General features: G+C 42.1%; 1 protein-coding gene across 9 annotated transcripts in view; it reads right to left on the bottom strand.

Annotated features, from left to right (window-relative positions):
* The window catches only part of RBKS (ribokinase), a 76758-nt gene that overhangs the window by 18772 nt on the left and 35826 nt on the right, over nt 1-22160 (bottom strand). For 7 of the 9 annotated variants that reach the window (XM_035111505.3, XM_035111508.3, XM_088666598.1 and 4 more), the window contains exons 6-7: nt 18309-18400; nt 12232-12420 (exon numbers count right to left, since the gene is read on the bottom strand). In XM_035111505.3, the coding sequence (XP_034967396.3) occupies nt 12232-12420; nt 18309-18400 (281 nt within the window). Of the gene's footprint in view, nt 1-6494; nt 6761-12231; nt 12421-18308; nt 18401-22160 lie in introns of those variants that run through there. The other 2 variants (XM_060272955.2, XM_088666601.1) reach the window with 1 other exon arrangement.

The raw sequence follows: 22160 nt of genomic DNA on the forward strand, positions 1-22160 counted from the left end.
TGGTCACCTCAATGGCTCGCCCCCGCATGGATCAGAGCGGGGATGGACGGAGGCACTGGGTGCTACACACATCGCCTGATGCAACCCCCCCCCCAAATAGCCACTGGATGTGGAGGTTCTCCTTATAATTGGGTTTTAATTGGCATTAAGAATAGGCACGCACCGGAGGAGATGGACATTATAACTGCGAACAATCAGCTGCATGGAACTGAGGTTTGAAATTGGGAGAAGATTCTATCTTGAGTTGAAGGTGGATGGAGGAGAGGGGTGGGGCTCTCTGCTATATTTTATGGGAGTTTTTACATTTATGATTCGGCAACCCTCTCCTAATATTGAATTTTAAGATATACAAGCGAGGATGGTTTGATGTATGTTGCGGCTTGAAAGGAGTAAAGGAGGGGAGAGTCTGGTTGATATGTTTGGAAGAATGTTGCTGGGAATTAAGCCTATGCCCCCCCCCCCAAAAGAAAGACTGAAAGAGATCATGAAGATGTTGAGATATAACCTTTCCCCCCTCCTTTAAAGCAAAATCCTACGGTAGTGGCAAAGGAAACTGGCGTGAGGGGTTTTTGGATGTTGGAAGAGGAATGGCGCCACCTTCCCCACCACTTTCTGGAAGAAGAAATGGCAAATCTCTGGTACTTGTTGATTTGGTGCCAGTGGAAGGGAGGGATCTGCTGTTGTCGATTTGGAACTGCTTGAGTATTATGGGAAGGAGCTGAGCAGGAGAAAGAAGAGGGCTTAACCTTGAAGTTGCAGCTCTGCCCCAACCAATCTGGAATAATACAACAGTGGGAGTAAGGAGATAGCCCCAAATGGTACAGGATAAAGGAAAACATCAGAGAGACATATAGGGCCAAGGGACTAACAACCGACTTTGGGATGTGGCACACGCAGGATGAAAAGGAAAAAAGCTATGGTTCCTCACTTAGAGCCTTTTTTGGGGGGAAGTTAAATAATATAATAACACAAAGAGAAATCATTAAGAGTGCAGCTGTTAATTATGTGATAATTTTGAAAACGGAATATAATAGAAATAAATAAGAATATGAAACACAGTAATATTAGATGATAAAGACCCATCAAGAATGGTGCACACGAGGCCTCTTAACAAAATTGTTTTAATTTGGAACTAATTTGTGTAATTGGGTTTATATTGAAAATCAAATTTTAAAATTGGCAATAATAATAATAATATTGGTGAAACTATTTTAATGGTTTTCAGTATAAGGGGAAAAATGGAGCAATAAATTATGTGGCAAATATAACATTGTTAGCCAAACCTTGAGGTGCAAATAATGCACAGTAATCAACAGTTATTACGTACATACAATTGCTTCCATAAAGCATTTCATTATTGTCTAATCAGTAAAAACCTGTCTAAGAAAACCCTTCACCTAACCACAAAGAGACAATCTGCATGGACTGGGGTGTTTAAATGAAATATCACATTATAAGAACAAAGGGAAGCCGACTGAAAACAGCCAAGTCTTAAAGCGATGTATTAAATAATAGCAAATATAATAGCAAAATTATAGAAGCTTTCATTCACAAAATCAAACATCAGCACTTTGATATTATATTAAACCAACAGCTGAACTCAGTCTGAACCACGGCTCAGTCTCAGAAGCTGATATTAAGTGCCAGGATTGGCCTGGGAAGTGTGAAGAAAAAGCACGTGCAGAGATTAGGCTTTTCAGCCTATCTTCTTGGAAACTGAGCACTTGCCTGAGCTTAACAAATACCACGAAATTTCAACAGGCAGCAGCTCTGCCAATACATCTGTCCTTCTCTGAGTAAGGAAGTTGTTTCTTTGTTACTCTCATCTACTGTGAAAAGACTGAGGTCCTTCCCAGAAAACAATGACAAAAGGGTTTTTGTCTTAGCACTGAAGTGGCAGTAGCCCAGGTCCAAGGTTGGCAACATCCTCCCCATACCCAGTGGATCGGGGAGAGGAGGTCACAGGGTTATTTTGGCTGCATGATAAATAAAGGGAGCTATTATACTATCACTATCTGGGGCGTAATTTTTTACAATAATACTCTCCACCTCACCACGCTGGTGCGTGCAATTAACCACAATTAGAGTCCAATTGCTCGCCTACTGCTAACAGCTGCCACTGCTAACAGGCTTCTCACACTGTGGTCAAGGCCATTTTTTTCACTATAGTGCAAACAGCTATGGTAGGAAGAAAGGTTAACCACCCTCCTTTGGTGAACTGCAGAAGTTTCCCTCAGACACTCTGTCTGCCAACTGCTTCATTTACTAGCAGCTGCCTTCTTCTCCATTGTCAAGAGGATAACTGAAACAAAAAAAATCACTGTTCTTTGGGCAAACTGCATACTAGATAGCAAGCTCTGAGGGATATTATTGAATAGCAAAGGCATTTGATAGTATTAGAACCAACCACAGGTTCCACTTCTGCTGATGCACAAAATTTTGAGCAATTAGTCACTGGATTAAGTTCAGTATTTATAACCCCCTGAGTCATAGCCGTTAGGCCACAAAGTTGGGAAACAAAGAAAGGTTGCTGTTGTTTTTTTAAAAAAAGACTCTCGTTCAGGGTTTATTTGCATATGCTTCCATTTTATTCTAGTAGCCATTGCAATTTCCTGGCTTGGTTCTCATCCAGAATTTGGAGAAACATTAAAATTATACGTAAAGGGTGGACAGGAGTTTGAGAAGAGGATGGGCAGCGCTGAGGAATGTCATTGGGATGGAGAACGGACCTGACTTCTGTCACAGCCTTCTGGTGAGGTGAACTTGACATGTGGAGAAATTGCTGTTACAAGTGAGCGGAATGTCTACCCCAAAGCAGTAGTTAAACAGCACTGTAAGTAGTATGAAATAAAATTTGAAAATGGCATTTGAAAAAGACCACTGTAGCCGTCTTATCAAACTCAAGAGTCCACCTATCACATTATATCTGAGCTTTCACATGGCATAAAAGCCACTTCAGGAAAACCAGCCGAACTGAACGCATGCTCAGCGTTCAATTCCATGTATTTTGATTCCAGATAAAATCCATTTGTAGCCCCCTTAACTGGCAACACGACCTATTACAGACAACCACAAAATTTCAGACGGAAGGCAATTAGACAGGAGACATTTATGCTTGTTGCAACATTCTGGTGTAACAAAACAGGTGAAAAGCTGGTGGTTTTATCTTAAGAAGACCATTATCTCCTGAGCTTACTTAAATACACCCCTGTGTTTTTGCTGTTTAAAATAAGAGAAAAAACTGTGAGTGTGTTGGTGGAAGTAAATGGATGGCAAGTTTTGAACACATCAATTCCCAGTGGAATTTTCTTATATGTGATTTAAATTGTGACTACTAAAATTATGACTACTAATCCTATGTGTGTTTACTCGGAAGTCTCATTGATTTCAGTAGGACTTACTCCCTAGTCAGTGTGCACAAGATTGCTGATTAATGGTTGCAAGCTTTTACATGTATGGCACCCGACCTCCTTCCTCCAGTATCCCTTCCATTTGCAGATGGGCCAGTGGCTATCTAACCCAATATTCTGTACTAGAAGGGCCCTTAGTCCAGACAGACTCTTCTTATATGTGCTGAAGAAGTATCATCATAATAATAATAACAATGACAATAATTTTATTATTTATGTCTATTATTATTATTATTATTATTATTATTATTATTATTATTATTATTTGTATTATTCATATTCACCATGATAAGGCAAGACCTGATTTTGACAGCTTTTTGAAGCCCAAAAGATACCGACACAATGTTTCTCTGAGGAATCTGGTTTATAATATTTGTGAAAATGGCTTCCAGTTTCTGTCCTGCGCCATGGCGATGGCTCTCTCAACATCGGAGAGAGGCACAGGCTGAAAAAAGGGGGATAGAAGGAGTTAAACCATCCCCTATAAACCTCTCGGTATATGGGAGGTACTGGCGACCCATGGTCACCTCAATGGCTCGCCCCCGCATGGATCAGAGCGGGGATGGACGGAGGCACTGGGTGCTACACACATCGCCTGATGCAACCCCCCCCCCCAAATAGCCACTGGATGTGGAGGTTCTCCTTATAATTGGGTTTTAATTGGCATTAAGAATAGGCACGCACCGGAGGAGATGGACATTATAACTGCGAACAATCAGCTGCATGGAACTGAGGTTTGAAATTGGGAGAAGATTCTATCTTGAGTTGGAGGTGGATGGAGGAGAGGGGTGGGGCTCTCTGCTATATTTTATGGGAGTTTTTACATTTATGATTCGGCAACCCTCTCCTAATATTGAATTTTAAGATATACAAGCGAGGATGGTTTGATGTATGTTGCGGCTTGAAAGGAGTAAAGGAGGGGAGAGTCTGGTTGATATGTTTGGAAGAATGTTGCTGGGAATTAAGCCTATGCCCCCCCCCAAAAGAAAGACTGAAAGAGATCATGAAGATGTTGAGATATAACCTTTCCCCCCTCCTTTAAAGCAAAATCCTACGGTAGTGGCAAAGGAAACTGGCGTGAGGGGTTTTTGGATGTTGGAAGAGGAATGGCGCCACCTTCCCCACCACTTTCTGGAAGAAGAAATGGCAAATCTCTGGTACTTGTTGATTTGGTGCCAGTGGAAGGGAGGGATCTGCTGTTGTCGATTTGGAACTGCTTGAGTATTATGGGAAGGAGCTGAGCAGGAGAAAGAAGAGGGCTTAACCTTGAAGTTGCAGCTCTGCCCCAACCAATCTGGAATAATACAACAGTGGGAGTAAGGAGATAGCCCCAAATGGTACAGGATAAAGGAAAACATCAGAGAGACATATAGGGCCAAGGGACTAACAACCGACTTTGGGATGTGGCACACGCAGGATGAAAAGGAAAAAAGCTATGGTTCCTCACTTAGAGCCTTTTTTGGGGGGAAGTTAAATAATATAATAACACAAAGAGAAATCATTAAGAGTGCAGCTGTTAATTATGTGATAATTTTGAAAACGGAATATAATAGAAATAAATAAGAATATGAAACACAGTAATATTAGATGATAAAGACCCATCAAGAATGGTGCACACGAGGCCTCTTAACAAAATTGTTTTAATTTGGAACTAATTTGTGTAATTGGGTTTATATTGAAAATCAAATTTTAAAATTGGCAATAATAATAATAATATTGGTGAAACTATTTTAATGGTTTTCAGTATAAGGGGAAAAATGGAGCAATAAATTATGTGGCAAATATAACATTGTTAGCCAAACCTTGAGGTGCAAATAATGCACAGTAATCAACAGTTATTACGTACATACAATTGCTTCCATAAAGCATTTCATTATTGTCTAATCAGTAAAAACCTGTCTAAGAAAACCCTTCACCTAACCACAAAGAGACAATCTGCATGGACTGGGGTGTTTAAATGAAATATCACATTATAAGAACAAAGGGAAGCCGACTGAAAACAGCCAAGTCTTAAAGCGATGTATTAAATAATAGCAAATATAATAGCAAAATTATAGAAGCTTTCATTCACAAAATCAAACATCAGCACTTTGATATTATATTAAACCAACAGCTGAACTCAGTCTGAACCACGGCTCAGTCTCAGAAGCTGATATTAAGTGCCAGGATTGGCCTGGGAAGTGTGAAGAAAAAGCACGTGCAGAGATTAGGCTTTTCAGCCTATCTTCTTGGAAACTGAGCACTTGCCTGAGCTTAACAAATACCACGAAATTTCAACAGGCAGCAGCTCTGCCAATACATCTGTCCTTCTCTGAGTAAGGAAGTTGTTTCTTTGTTACTCTCATCTACTGTGAAAAGACTGAGGTCCTTCCCAGAAAACAATGACAAAAGGGTTTTTGTCTTAGCACTGAAGTGGCAGTAGCCCAGGTCCAAGGTTGGCAACATCCTCCCCATACCCAGTGGATCGGGGAGAGGAGGTCACAGGGTTATTTTGGCTGCATGATAAATAAAGGGAGCTATTATACTATCACTATCTGGGGCGTAATTTTTTACAATAATACTCTCCACCTCACCACGCTGGTGCGTGCAATTAACCACAATTAGAGTCCAATTGCTCGCCTACTGCTAACAGCTGCCACTGCTAACAGGCTTCTCACACTGTGGTCAAGGCCATTTTTTTCACTATAGTGCAAACAGCTATGGTAGGAAGAAAGGTTAACCACCCTCCTTTGGTGAACTGCAGAAGTTTCCCTCAGACACTCTGTCTGCCAACTGCTTCATTTACTAGCAGCTGCCTTCTTCTCCATTGTCAAGAGGATAACTGAAACAAAAAAAATCACTGTTCTTTGGGCAAACTGCATACTAGATAGCAAGCTCTGAGGGATATTATTGAATAGCAAAGGCATTTGATAGTATTAGAACCAACCACAGGTTCCACTTCTGCTGATGCACAAAATTTTGAGCAATTAGTCACTGGATTAAGTTCAGTATTTATAACCCCCTGAGTCATAGCCGTTAGGCCACAAAGTTGGGAAACAAAGAAAGGTTGCTGTTGTTTTTTTAAAAAAAGACTCTCGTTCAGGGTTTATTTGCATATGCTTCCATTTTATTCTAGTAGCCATTGCAATTTCCTGGCTTGGTTCTCATCCAGAATTTGGAGAAACATTAAAATTATACGTAAAGGGTGGACAGGAGTTTGAGAAGAGGATGGGCAGCGCTGAGGAATGTCATTGGGATGGAGAACGGACCTGACTTCTGTCACAGCCTTCTGGTGAGGTGAACTTGACATGTGGAGAAATTGCTGTTACAAGTGAGCGGAATGTCTACCCCAAAGCAGTAGTTAAACAGCACTGTAAGTAGTATGAAATAAAATTTGAAAATGGCATTTGAAAAAGACCACTGTAGCCGTCTTATCAAACTCAAGAGTCCACCTATCACATTATATCTGAGCTTTCACATGGCATAAAAGCCACTTCAGGAAAACCAGCCGAACTGAACGCATGCTCAGCGTTCAATTCCATGTATTTTGATTCCAGATAAAATCCATTTGTAGCCCCCTTAACTGGCAACACGACCTATTACAGACAACCACAAAATTTCAGACGGAAGGCAATTAGACAGGAGACATTTATGCTTGTTGCAACATTCTGGTGTAACAAAACAGGTGAAAAGCTGGTGGTTTTATCTTAAGAAGACCATTATCTCCTGAGCTTACTTAAATACACCCCTGTGTTTTTGCTGTTTAAAATAAGAGAAAAAACTGTGAGTGTGTTGGTGGAAGTAAATGGATGGCAAGTTTTGAACACATCAATTCCCAGTGGAATTTTCTTATATGTGATTTAAATTGTGACTACTAAAATTATGACTACTAATCCTATGTGTGTTTACTCGGAAGTCTCATTGATTTCAGTAGGACTTACTCCCTAGTCAGTGTGCACAAGATTGCTGATTAATGGTTGCAAGCTTTTACATGTATGGCACCCGACCTCCTTCCTCCAGTATCCCTTCCATTTGCAGATGGGCCAGTGGCTATCTAACCCAATATTCTGTACTAGAAGGGCCCTTAGTCCAGACAGACTCTTCTTATATGTGCTGAAGAAGTATCATCATAATAATAATAACAATGACAATAATTTTATTATTTATGTCTATTATTATTATTATTATTATTATTATTATTATTATTATTATTTGTATTATTCATATTCACCATGATAAGGCAAGACCTGATTTTGACAGCTTTTTGAAGCCCAAAAGATACCGACACAATGTTTCTCTGAGGAATCTGGTTTATAATATTTGTGAAAATGGCTTCCAGTTTCTGTCCTGCGCCATGGCGATGGCTCTCTCAACATCGGAGAGAGGCACAGGCTGAAAAAAGGGGGATAGAAGGAGTTAAACCATCCCCTATAAACCTCTCGGTATATGGGAGGTACTGGCGACCCATGGTCACCTCAATGGCTCGCCCCCGCATGGATCAGAGCGGGGATGGACGGAGGCACTGGGTGCTACACACATCGCCTGATGCAACCCCCCCCCCAAATAGCCACTGGATGTGGAGGTTCTCCTTATAATTGGGTTTTAATTGGCATTAAGAATAGGCACGCACCGGAGGAGATGGACATTATAACTGCGAACAATCAGCTGCATGGAACTGAGGTTTGAAATTGGGAGAAGATTCTATCTTGAGTTGGAGGTGGATGGAGGAGAGGGGTGGGGCTCTCTGCTATATTTTATGGGAGTTTTTACATTTATGATTCGGCAACCCTCTCCTAATATTGAATTTTAAGATATACAAGCGAGGATGGTTTGATGTATGTTGCGGCTTGAAAGGAGTAAAGGAGGGGAGAGTCTGGTTGATATGTTTGGAAGAATGTTGCTGGGAATTAAGCCTATGCCCCCCCCCAAAAGAAAGACTGAAAGAGATCATGAAGATGTTGAGATATAACCTTTCCCCCCTCCTTTAAAGCAAAATCCTACGGTAGTGGCAAAGGAAACTGGCGTGAGGGGTTTTTGGATGTTGGAAGAGGAATGGCGCCACCTTCCCCACCACTTTCTGGAAGAAGAAATGGCAAATCTCTGGTACTTGTTGATTTGGTGCCAGTGGAAGGGAGGGATCTGCTGTTGTCGATTTGGAACTGCTTGAGTATTATGGGAAGGAGCTGAGCAGGAGAAAGAAGAGGGCTTAACCTTGAAGTTGCAGCTCTGCCCCAACCAATCTGGAATAATACAACAGTGGGAGTAAGGAGATAGCCCCAAATGGTACAGGATAAAGGAAAACATCAGAGAGACATATAGGGCCAAGGGACTAACAACCGACTTTGGGATGTGGCACACGCAGGATGAAAAGGAAAAAAGCTATGGTTCCTCACTTAGAGCCTTTTTTGGGGGGAAGTTAAATAATATAATAACACAAAGAGAAATCATTAAGAGTGCAGCTGTTAATTATGTGATAATTTTGAAAACGGAATATAATAGAAATAAATAAGAATATGAAACACAGTAATATTAGATGATAAAGACCCATCAAGAATGGTGCACACGAGGCCTCTTAACAAAATTGTTTTAATTTGGAACTAATTTGTGTAATTGGGTTTATATTGAAAATCAAATTTTAAAATTGGCAATAATAATAATAATATTGGTGAAACTATTTTAATGGTTTTCAGTATAAGGGGAAAAATGGAGCAATAAATTATGTGGCAAATATAACATTGTTAGCCAAACCTTGAGGTGCAAATAATGCACAGTAATCAACAGTTATTACGTACATACAATTGCTTCCATAAAGCATTTCATTATTGTCTAATCAGTAAAAACCTGTCTAAGAAAACCCTTCACCTAACCACAAAGAGACAATCTGCATGGACTGGGGTGTTTAAATGAAATATCACATTATAAGAACAAAGGGAAGCCGACTGAAAACAGCCAAGTCTTAAAGCGATGTATTAAATAATAGCAAATATAATAGCAAAATTATAGAAGCTTTCATTCACAAAATCAAACATCAGCACTTTGATATTATATTAAACCAACAGCTGAACTCAGTCTGAACCACGGCTCAGTCTCAGAAGCTGATATTAAGTGCCAGGATTGGCCTGGGAAGTGTGAAGAAAAAGCACGTGCAGAGATTAGGCTTTTCAGCCTATCTTCTTGGAAACTGAGCACTTGCCTGAGCTTAACAAATACCACGAAATTTCAACAGGCAGCAGCTCTGCCAATACATCTGTCCTTCTCTGAGTAAGGAAGTTGTTTCTTTGTTACTCTCATCTACTGTGAAAAGACTGAGGTCCTTCCCAGAAAACAATGACAAAAGGGTTTTTGTCTTAGCACTGAAGTGGCAGTAGCCCAGGTCCAAGGTTGGCAACATCCTCCCCATACCCAGTGGATCGGGGAGAGGAGGTGGATGTTCTCTGCGACAGAGTGATGGAGAGTCATTGCCATGCAGTGGTTTGTGTGTTGAATTAGGATGCAGGAGGCAAGAGTTTGAATCCTCACTCAGCCATGACTGTGGGTCACTCACTTGGGGCTTGTTCACGCTTCCGCTTGTGCCATTACAGTCGGGGTGGGTTTGATTTAAATCAAATGGATTTAAATCACTAGTCAGTAAGACTGGATTTAAATCTCTCTCTCTCTCTCTCTCTCTCTTTTTTACAGAAAGACTCATTCTTGCTGGTATAATCATATTTACAACCAGAGGAAGGTTTCATTTTTGGAATAATAAATTTTCAGAGTAGTTTTTACAGTTATATCAAAACTTACTGATTTGGTTATGCTATTAGAAATACATAGACCAATAATTATGAAATTATTGTGAGGTTTAATAAGCTAACTGTTTATATTTGGACAACTCTTCTGCTGGAAGGAGAAAAATAATCATTTCCTTAATGACAATTTAAACAATTTATTTAACTAAAACAATAACATATGTATCCATGTTTGTTAACTGATGTGGTTAAAAGGTTTTTTAAAAATAAAGTAAAAACCCAAAACTTAGACTGAGTTTTAGCACACATTAAAAACTTAAAAACAAATCCTTATTTCCTGATGAATAGCCTTTGGACTATAATGTAACTTAAACAGAAAAGTATATTAATAGATTTTTCCTCCAAAAGTATTTTTTTATAAAAAAATCCTATTTAAATTAAAAAACCCCTGCTTTAAATAAAAAAAATCCAATTTTTTTTTAAAAATCATTTACAGTATTTTTATTTTATTTTTTAAAAAATCATTGATTTTTATCTACCCTGATTACAGTACTAGAAAGCATGGGTGCCAGTGACAAACTCAGTGGGGAAACTCCAGAAGCAGTTGCTCTGGAGGAGGAAGAATTAGGTTGCACACACAAAGCATGCAAATACAGTACGGCTGTTTGGATCGTGGTCCATTTCTGCACAGACTCCTGGCCTGCTGTTTATGGCTTGGGAGGGGGCAGGAAACCTCAGGAACATTCAAGATGAATATGCCTGCCTGCTCCTCTGGACCGCAACTGCTTCTATGCAGAATTCTGGTCTGCTTTTTTTGCGGGGGGGGGGGGGCGGAGAGATGCAAAGAGGGTTTCGAGGCAGTCACCACGGCACTGCGCACAGGCAGTCAGCACGCGCACAGATCCGTTTCCTTTGCCTTCCCCTGAATTGAACCAGCTATTCTGGTTTTAGGTACATAGCAGCAGTATGTTTTGCCTTTTAACAAAAGAGGGGGGGGAATGTCACGGTTGCTGCAGGAGAACACATGTTACATTTCATGACATCAGGCAGTTAAAATGTATAGCTAGTACATACAGTGCTCTTACCAGAACTACTCTGGATTTACATCAGACAGAACTGCGAGTACAAAATGTCCCAGCTCTTGTAAAAATGTGGGTGAGATAATATTGCTATCGGAACCTTAACTATTGCCTTTCTTGATAGCTGCTGCTGCTGCTGCTGAGCTAATAATCCTAACATTCCACTGAAGGAGTGTTCAGTCAGTGCTTGATCATAAACAGGAAAGGAATGAAGGGGGGGGGTAACCCCAACCTTAGGCTTTATGAAAGATGCAGGTCATTGACCTTACAAATCGCGACAAAATTAATTTGGCACGGCATGCCGCTTCTGCCTTTTAACTATGCCCTGTGGAATTTGAGCACCTGATATTACTTAAGCTCTACAAAGCAAAAGGCTTTTGCCAGCACAAACAGCTCAGGCGTGTGTGGACAGAGCCAGTCATTCAATTTTGGGGAGTCTGAGGAGAGAATGGCTAGGCGTCTCCTTTCTCCCACCACGGAAAGAGCAGGGGTGTTTCGAGGTGATGGTGCTGAGGGATTATGTCGCCACCTTCCACAAGTAGCAACAGAGTCGCCGCTCATACTGTTTGCCGCAATACGGAATAGACAGGAGGGTGAAGGAGGAATACAATGATTTCATCAGCACATGCTGGTCTGGTCTGCTTATGGAACGCCAGCCTATAAACCTTGGGTGAACTGACATTCACTGTGCAATGGGATGGAATGTGATAGTTTGCTGGCATGCATTATGCCTTGTCCAAAGATGTGGCTGATTACTCTGGGCTTTTAGTGCTCAAATAACAGTTAGTTGTGTACACACTCCAGTTTACTCTGCATCTAGCACTGCATCCTAATGTTGGTTTGGGAATTAGCCAGGATCCACATATAGTCTGTAATTTCTTATGAAATACTGCGTTTCGATGTGTTCCCCACCTCCCCAACCAGATTCTATTAGAATTGAAGGAAAGAATGAATGACATAGCTACGTACGTTTTAAGCTGGTCATGTGTATGCAGCCTTCCCCCAAAGCAAGGCTTTTGAATCGCAAGTACATACCGTGGTGTCTACAGCGGTGACCGTCTTGGTGGGAATATGTTTCGGGGTGGGTTCCTTTGTGGAGACCGACACACAGCCCTCTGGACCCAAAGTTACAATGGCTGTTTTACAGCCTCTCTCAAGCAGGATTCGTCCCACACGCCCAGCATCTTCAACATTGCCAACTGAGATTCCCGTTAAAAGTTCTGCCTAGGAGAAAAGGTTGAAACAACACAAAAACCACATTAGAGGGGGGGGATTAAGCAAAAACATCAATTTATTTCAAGAATACTAGATACGTGAAACAGATATGTAATATTTGCTTCTATTAAATGTATTCAGAGTCAATTGGTCAATTGTGTGTACCAGGAAATATAGTGGGAGATGCAATAAATCCCTTTGGAAGCACAGATTAACCACTTAGCCCTTATTTTATTATTTCCACAAATGAGGCATCATACTGATGTACCAGACTCAGAGTAGTGAGCTGAAGAATAACATAGTATCTAATATAATAACCTCTACAAATTAATTCAGGGCTCTGGCGTTCAGCCAAACCCAGTTTCCTGATTTGTGCATGATACACATGCTCAAAAGCACATTTTTGAAACATTAAGACATTAAACAAGCAACATTTTTAGGTGCACATGAAAAACCCACCCTAGTAAAATGCGTGAAGTGGCCAACTGCGTGCTCTGCTCGTAACAGGGATTCCACCATGAGCTTCCCTTGTTCAAGGGAGGTAAATTATTTTCAATTGCTTTGAAGAACCACCTCTAAGAAAACCACTGTGGGGGTTCCCTCTTGTTCCTTCCACATTTTCCTTGGGAGTAGACCCTATGTAAAGCAATGGGGAAAAGGTCTGTGTTGCTTTGCGTCGGAGGTTGTTTGGAAGGGCTGTCCTAGGGGGAAATGAAGGAATTTGGATTGGTTTGGGAAATAACCATGCTTTCCCTTGGGGGGGGGAGGGGGGAAGGCTTGGTTCATTTATAAGCTAATCCAGTGTGTGTGTGTGAGAGAGAGAGAGGGGGGGAGAGGGAGAGAGAGAGAAGTTTTGGAATATATAACCAGGCAGAGGGCCTTCTTGATAGTGGTTCCACCCTATGGAACACCCTCCCATCAGATGACAAGGAAATAAACAACTATCCGAGTTTTAGAAGACATCTGAAGTTTTTAATGTTTAAAGTTTTATTCTGTTTTTAAGGTTCTGTTGAAACCTTAAAATACAGAGTGGCATGTATCTCAAAGTGACTCCAGTGCTCTCTCATCCAAAGGCCGCGACAGTTTGGGTTGTAAGTTGCCTTGGAGGTTGTCCAATCTAACTTCTTGCTCAATGCTGAATCTACTTAGCATTGACAGAATCTACTTAGCATGCTTGTTTTCTCCCGCTCTGGAGGGTAGGACTCCAACCAATGCCTTCAAGCTACAAGAAAGGAGATTCCGACTAAACATCAGAAAAACTTTCTGACGGTAAGAGCTGTTCAGCAGTGGAAAGGTCTCCCTTGGGAGGTTGTGGAATCTCCTTCCTTGGAGGCTTTTAAGCAGAGGTTGGATAATCAACTGTCATGGATGCTTTAGCAGAGATTCCTGCATTGCAGGGGGTTGGACTAGATGAACCCTTGGGGTCCCTTCCCTTCCAACTCTAAGACTCTATGATTCTGTGACAGATCACTGTCCATCTTCTCCTAAGGAGAGTCCACTGCTCAGTCTTTTCCACCATGAAATGCCGCCTACTGTTAGCAAGTTTCTCCTAGTGCCTTGCCAAAGTTTGCTTCCTTAATAATTTCCACTGTTTCATTCTAATCTAAGAGATGAAACCCTGTAGCATTGGCCCTAGCCCTTCTCACCCCCCCCCAAGTGGGGGGCATGCTACAATGCAACAATGAGGCAATACCACAATGAGGTCCCTGAAGGAAGGGCAGGTTACAAGATGCAAATACGTATGCGCCACACCCTGTTGATTGCAAGGATTGTGATAGTACCTTGTTTAGAAGAGAACATTGTGTTCTTGCTTTAATCCCAGAGAGCGCCCACAGTCCTTGACTGTTATTGTCTGGCCCTTCTTCTGTGGTGCACAGTATACAAAGGTGGTTGCGGACTGATTAGGCAAAAACAGATGCCTTTAGGAGTCTCTGCTGCGTCTGCCATCTGCAAAGAGTTGCCTCCAGCTGCATATGCAACAATTGTGCTGCAGCTGAGATACAGAGGGAGAGGGGGGAAATGAGGACACCGCGAGGCAGGCCAGGAGTCGATTTCCCACAAAGGTAACAGACACTAGACAGATGCTACGTGCCAAAAGTTAAAATGTACCATGAAGTGTCAGTTGTGAAATTAAATATAAAACTGCTGGGCTGTGTTGGAAAGTTCCTCTCTCTCCAATAAAATCACTTTTTTATTAAAAAAATTACAATTGGAGGAAATAACTAATGGCTGCTCTAAAAAAGAAAACGAAGACACAATAGCAGGAGGCCAAGGAGGATATTTTTAAAAGAGCTTTCTACATAAGACCAAGGGAAAAGATTCTTCCCCCTGGCTCCTACCACCACATTTTGCAAAAAAGGCATAAAACACTCACAGGGAGATGGGGAAATACTTTAAATAAAACGACCAAATTACTTACATTGTTAATCTACAAGTCAATATACAGTCAATGTGGTACCCCCAGATGTTGTTGGACTACAGGTCCCATCATCCCTGACCATTAGCCATGCTGGCTGAGGCTGATGGGAGTTGGAGTCTGGCAACATCTGTAAGCCCCCCCCCCCCCGATCTACAGGTAATGCTGCTGCTGCTGCAAAACCAAGTACCTAAGCAGAAAAGGCAGAAATGCAGAATTCAACAGCTTAAAGATATGCAAGCTCAGATTCTGCAGAAATGAATTTCTAAGGTGTGACTCCTTATTTCGTTCTACCCACTCCAAACTGGCACACCTTTAGAAACATGACCAGGCATGTTCCAAGTCTACTACGGAAAATGCAAAAACAGCAATGCATTTTCCATAACGTGGAAAATGCAAAAATAGCAATGTGCCTTCCAGCCCCAGCCTGTTTTGCTCAGCAAAGTCCCATCCATTGTTGGGATTTTTCACTTGCCGCTAGGTCCACGTTGCAGGCGGTAGTGGTGTAGAGACTACACTACTGAACATAGATTGAGTTTACATTTGTTGCTCTGACCAGCTTTGTCTCTGGCTCCACCCACCACTGTAAAATGGCCCGGGGGGGGCTACCCTGAAAAGAATATGGCCCTCAGGCAAAAATGTTCCCTACCCCTGAGCTTAAAGAAGCATAGGATCCAACTCCTAGGGGCCAAGGGGGCTTCGGTCCTCCCAATAAAATATTTGAGGGGGCTACCACCTCCAAGTTGATGGACATTGTCACTCAAATGGTTTGTGTGTGAACCGCCCCATATTTTATTCACCCCTGAACAGAAGCATGATGGGAAGGGGGCAGGTTTGGGCTTCACTCCTCTGCATTTTGTGTGCGTGTGTAAATAATAGCAACCCCCCCCCCTTATAAGTGAATGCAACAAATGCATTCAGTAACATACACATGGCTGGGCCTGCACATCTGAGATTGTTTCTTTTTCTTGGAATAACTCTCTAAAGTGCCAAGGACATTATAAATGCAACACCTACAACCATTTCCCTTCAAGTCTGAAATCACTTAGTGGCACACAACTTTCGGGTTTTGGCTTCCACAGGACCAACATTTGATATACTTATTCTGCAATTCTTTTATTAGAAGAATTAGAAAGAGCAGAGAGCCAGCACATTCCTGGGCAAACCTCAGGGATTAGGCTCTGTTGCATCTGGTGCACAGTGAATTAACAAGCCAGTTTCAACAGGCTTGATCTTTCTGGGAAAAGTCGGGGGGGCGGGGACCAAACTACCAGCTAAGCAAAAAATCAGGAACTGATAACCTTGCAAGATGCATTCTCAGTATTTTGCACACCAACCACATACAAAGAAGCAGATGCTGCTCAAATAAAAGTTTATTAAAGCAATGAAAAATATGTATCTGAAACCACAGCTTGTGAAATATCCTTTGTGGTAGATAGCCCACCGATATTATACCCCTGTTTTTGCTCCATTCTAGCACAACAATTCAGAATGAACAAAATGTTTCATAATACCAAGTATTTGTGGTTGTCAAAGCATCCACAAGTGTTTGGTGGATGTGCTTCCATCCATCAGATATTTGGAGGATGCAGCCCATGTGGCAGGGTCTGCGGCAACTTGGGGTACTTCCAAGGCTTTGCAAAGTCACAGACTAGTTTTATGCCTCTGCTGCCGAGAAGATAAATAACAGAAACTTCCTGTCTAATCCCATAACTGTTATCAGCCAATCATAAATGGACGGTTACAGGCACACGGTATGAATTATTAAGGAACCTGGCAGAAACTTCACAGCTCATGCTGACAATGGGGCATAAATTTCCACTTCCCTTTGAAGTAGGTGGCTAGTCAGCGCAAAAAGTTGGACGGGTGTTAATTGTGATGCCCTCTGAATTTAGAAATATTTCAAGATGACGACTGGCAGCTATTCTGCCCCCACCCCCACCCTATACTGCTGTGTTCTATATGGTCAAGCTTCATCTGTTTCAATACAGGTAATAATTTTACTAAATTATCTATATAAACCCTGCTATGTGGGATCTTTCACCTCTCAACATGCTGGCCCTCAAGGGGAGAAAACCTGGTATGAGAGATGACACCGTTCTTTTCATCTTTGGGACCATGTGGGTGCAAGAGATCTATATGGACACAGAGGTGGGCTTTGATCAGGCAGAGCTGCAAGCATGTCCCATCTCTGCCACAGGCTGACTGTGTGAACTTCTAGACATGATGCAAGAACGACAAAAACTAGACTGGAAATGTCAAGAGTGGAGTTGGATAAGTAAGTTCAGAAAGGCAGTGCATTGGATCTATAGTTTATTGTTTACAAGCCTATATTCAAAGCACGTTTACCCTGCTCTTCGATGGAAAAGGCTCCCAAATCAAGTTGCAGAGCAACTTACAATCTAAAGGACATGACACAAAAGGGGGGAAAGGATGGATTGGGAGAAGGAAGGACAAAGTAGAAAAGGGAAAAGAGGTGGGAAGTACCAGCTCTTATAGTTACAGTTCTTATAATGGTGGCTGGCTGGCTAGCTGGCATGGAAAAAATTCAGGTAGCCTGCTGGAATGGGCACTGCCACTGCGAGGTGACACATGGAAAAGACAGAATAGCCCTGCTTCCTTTCTCTTTCTTTCTTGCAGTCTGTACCCGTCTTGTACACTGTGCTCTCCCAGACCCTCCAACACTCCTCAGATGAAAATAGGGACATTTCTCACACCCTCCTCGACCCCCCATTCCCCCCCCCCACCAGCAGAGCATTTCCTATCAGAAAAAGGGCGAGTGCCACCATCACGACACCAAGGGGGACACAGCATACACACCCTCCACCGCCCTGAGAAAACTACTTAGTCCTCTTGTTTTTGTAATTCTGATCCATGATTATGCATTACAAACCCAGCCATTGGACAAAGCTTTCAGAGTTGAAGTATGAACTGTATGTTTATTTCCTCTTTGGTATGCCACTGGAGATCGTGTGTGTGTGTGTGTGTGTGTGTGTGTGTGTGTGTAGATTATCAGTTCTGTTTCAGGTGCTATCCAGCCTATTCCAAGTAAAGTCGGCATTGTACAATACAGCATTTTCAGAATCTGAACCAATTACAGTGGTGCCTCGCTTAACGAATGCCCTGCTTAATGAAATTTCCGCTTAACGAAAGGATTTTTCAAGCGGAGGTTGCCTCGCTAGACGAATTCGTTTTATGAAAAATTCGTCTAGCGAATCACGGTTTCCCATAGGAATGCATTGAAATTCAATTAATGCGTTCCTATGGGCAAAAAAAAAAAATTCAAAAAAAATTCAATGCATTCCTATGGGATTCACTAGACGAATTTTTCGTTATAAGAAAAGACCCGTGGAACGAATTAAATTCGTCTAGCGAGGCACCACTGTACTTGAATTCAAATGCAGAAAAGATGATGCAGAAAGATTTTAAAAGATGCATCAATCCAGAGCGACCAAAATTATGGTAATGACATGTTATTTACCTCAGTTTCATTGCAGCAGATGATGTCAGAATAGGTATAAAATCGTGGATCTAGGTCAGCGATGGCTGGAGCAGGATTAAATAAAGTCTTCACTGTAAGAGAATGGAAAATGTTGTCTAAATCAATGGCACATGATGCTTGAATATGAATAATTGGCCAGAATCCAGCAAAAACTCTGTGTTGTTATGGCTAAGGCATTTTCAGCTCCACATTCCCCTCCAAGATATATAGATTACTTGCGGAACCCACAAATCTTCAGGAAAATATCCTATTTTCTCATGTTATAAAACAAAAATGCAACTCCGATTCACAATAAATAATAATGGTTTAGTTAACCAATTTTGTTAGAATATTAAAGCTCTGATTATCATGCCACTGTCATCAAAGTGAGAAAAGAAGAATTAATTAGCAAAATGAAAGCTCTGCTGAATTCGGAAAACAGAGAGTTGAGTTAGTGCTAATTTGTTTAATATTTTTATAAGCTATTCGATCTAAGAATCGCAAGGCTGTTTGCTGCTTTTAATTTGAAAATCAAAGGTGCATGGAAACTCACTCAGCTAATGGAAGTTCCAAATACAGAATCCAGCTTTTCTTTAACATCCTGTGCCCTGTCAGCCTTCCATATAAAACAAACCCTCTTCCAGATTAGAAATGTAATTCACTGAAATGTAATTGATTCTGGTTATGCTAACGTTTACCTATTGCAGCAGGAATACTTCCAATGAGGAACATGGCAGGAAATGAAGCTCATACAGTAGAAATGGCAGCACATTGCCAGCATGTGGCTCAGTAAATAAGCAGCCTGGCTCATCCCACAGAATCTCTGAAGCTTGGCCCAACCAAGGCTACCCGTTCAGCTAGCTGTTGCACCTAGACCCTTCCTCAAAACCCTGGTCACACGTAATGCCTTCAAGTTGATGTCTGAGTCTCCATAAAAGTAAATATGGGAAACAGAAGCACACAGTGTTCCTGCAGCACTCCCTAGTGCACTGCGTATAAGCTAAAGATGGGCTCAAATTCTCATGTTTTCTGATGATCAAGTGGCGGCAAGTGGAAAAGATGTGCTTCAAGCTTTGTTGAGCTGGAGGATTTTTTTTAATTTTTTTGAGGACAAGGGAGAGGGACTTGCAATTTGATTTCAAGACACCATAGTCGTATCCTCCTCCTTTCCATAAACTTTCTGCCAATGTGACAAGCAGGGGTGGCAGTCCTAGTGCAGTCAGAGGCCATTTCTTCCCAGATACCTTTCAGCGGCATTGTTGGGGGGCGGGGGGGTGTTGTTCAATGGGGCAACCATTCCTCTCTCCCAGCAATGCCTTTGGAAGGGTGCTATGTTGTAAAGTAGCATCCTCCTCACAGAGGCACAGGGAGGGGAACCGACCCTGGATCATGCTAGCAGCACCCAGCAAAATGGTTATATAAGAAAAGGGAAATGGAGGGGGAGAGATTTGCCTAAACTATGCAGAAACTAAAATGTAAGCACATCTTACACACTGGAAATGAAATAAGATTTTTCATCACTCCACCCCCCAAAACGGTTGAGAGCACACTTTTGTAGTATGAGAAAGGAGCTGTGAAGATAGGGAGGCACTTTCTGTCCCGCTAGAGTACAAGCAAATTAAAGGAAAGGAGCTGGAATAGGTCCAAGACAGGTTGCAAAATCCGTACAGTAATAGAAAAGGCTGCTCAAGTGACTACCAGCAATCTAATGCAACAGGGCAACCAACTCCCTGTATTCTGCTGACTGTGTGATGGTAGTTTGGCACAATGCTCTCTAGCCCCATCAGCAAAGCAGCTTGCCTCCTACTGTCTCCTGTTGCAACGATGCAAGCCTCTACTGTCAGGACTGCTGGCTTAGTCAGAGGGATGGCAATCTGAGGTCTGCAGGCCACATCAAGAGAGTCAAGGCCCATCCCTGTCTGCTCGTGGTGACTTGCCTGCAAGCTGGTTTTCTTTGAAGCAAAGTGGGCAGGGGTCAACCCCTGGGGAGGGAGGGACATCCTTAGCAGGTAGGACAAGGGGTCACCCCCCCCAATTGATGGCCATATTGCTTCAGGGAGCTACATCCTGGTGGCGGGCTGGGGCGAAGACAGTGGTGGGCAGGGCCAGAGCCACCCCCTTTTATCTCCCTCTCTCCCTTTCTGCCATCTGCTTCTCTCTCTCCCTAATCACCCAGTGGGCTACCTGGAGGGGGCACAGATCGCTCTTGCCTGAGATCTGAACTGATGGCTTGCAGAAGGCTTTTGAAATTAGACTGAAGGTGAAACCAGGGCCATAGGTAGCCCAACCCTGCCCTAGGGGCTTGGAAGCTCCTTCATTATATACCTTTAGGCGCCACGAAGAGTCAGACACGACTAAACGACTAAACAACAACAACAAGGCGCCAGACAAAAACATTCCTCTTCAACCTTTGGTTTATTGACACCCAAAGCCCCTTTAAAATGTGTTGGGGTGGTGGTTAATTGAGTTGTTCTTGTTCTTATTTTTATTATGTATTTTATATTGTGATTTTATCCGGGGAATCACACTGAGACTTGTGGGTATAAGGCAGTATACCAATAATATTTTTTACAAAAAGCAGAATGGTGGGTGAATCGATGTTTTTGTTTAGGCACTTCTGAGAAAGCAGGGTCCACAAATGGGCGACTTCAGCTCTTCCATTTAACTACTCAAGCGAACAAGAAGAGTAACATTCGAGTCAAGAGTGCTACAATCGCTTTGGCATGCTGGATTTAATGACCTGTCCGGGCACTGTGCCAGTCAAAACAGACAAAAGCTGCCATAGGGACCTTTAATGACTACTAGGAGGACAATGAGACATTGGCAAGTGTAACACTGTCGGTTCGCAGCCTTATAAAACGGGTGTAAGTGAATGGGGACAAGGGGGCTTACAACCGCAAGCTTCCGTTTCCTCGCTTCCCTCTTTCTTCTGAGCATGGCATCTCGGTGTGCATCTGTTAAACACAAATAGTCTAGTGTGCTTCCTAACATAAACCCCTGCATTAAACATGCAGCATCTGCAGACTAAAGGAAAGGAAATGCCACTAACACACTCCAGCTGGGAGGGTGTTTAATACTGTGCAGTGTTAGCAAAGTGTTTATGGGGATGTGGTTATACAAGGCAGTTTGACATGTTTGTCCTGTCATCTAGGGCAGAGGTGGCCATAGATTTACTGGAGTAGGAGCACACTGTGACGAAAGATGGAACAGTTAGGATGGTTCTGATCTTCCAATTACGCAGTCTCTTGCCTTAACTTGCTAATGCCTTTCTTGCTCACATTCACCTAATTTTTTTTTTGGTTTAACACATGTGATGTAATGAAACACTTAATAATTTGCCCTTTCTGCTACAAAAAGAGCTCCTTCAACACTAATGAATTTATTATGGCACAACAAATTTATTATGGCCACTTCATAAGATGCACAAGGTTGTCACCCTAGCCTAGCGCAGGTGTGCACTGTTGAAACAAATGGGTTTTCTAAGCAAAAGATTACACAGTCGTATGCATGTTTGCTCAGTGTAATTCCAATTGAATTCAATGAAACATCCTCTGAGGTAAGTGGGTATAGGACTGAAGTTTTAGGAACTTCTGGGGTTTCAAGTAAGGAAAACAAGGAGGGTGACTGTAGGCGAAAGCAACATTCAGAGGTGTGACTGTTGCAGTAAAGGGTCATGCAGAAGAATTTAGCCTCACTTTCCACAAAACTTGGCTTATTGTTATGGATGAAGCAAAGACTGTGGTTTCAAACAAACTCTGGCCAATTTCTAAACAAGCCAACATCAAACTACATGGGTTTCGAAGCTGGTTTGTTTAACAAACCAGTTTGTTTTAAAATCCAGTCTCTTGGGCC

The sequence above is a fragment of the Zootoca vivipara genome, chromosome 3, assembly GCF_965207765.1.
Source record: "Zootoca vivipara chromosome 3, rZooViv2.hap1.1, whole genome shotgun sequence".
In the NCBI taxonomy this organism is placed as follows: Eukaryota; Metazoa; Chordata; class Lepidosauria; order Squamata; family Lacertidae; genus Zootoca; species Zootoca vivipara.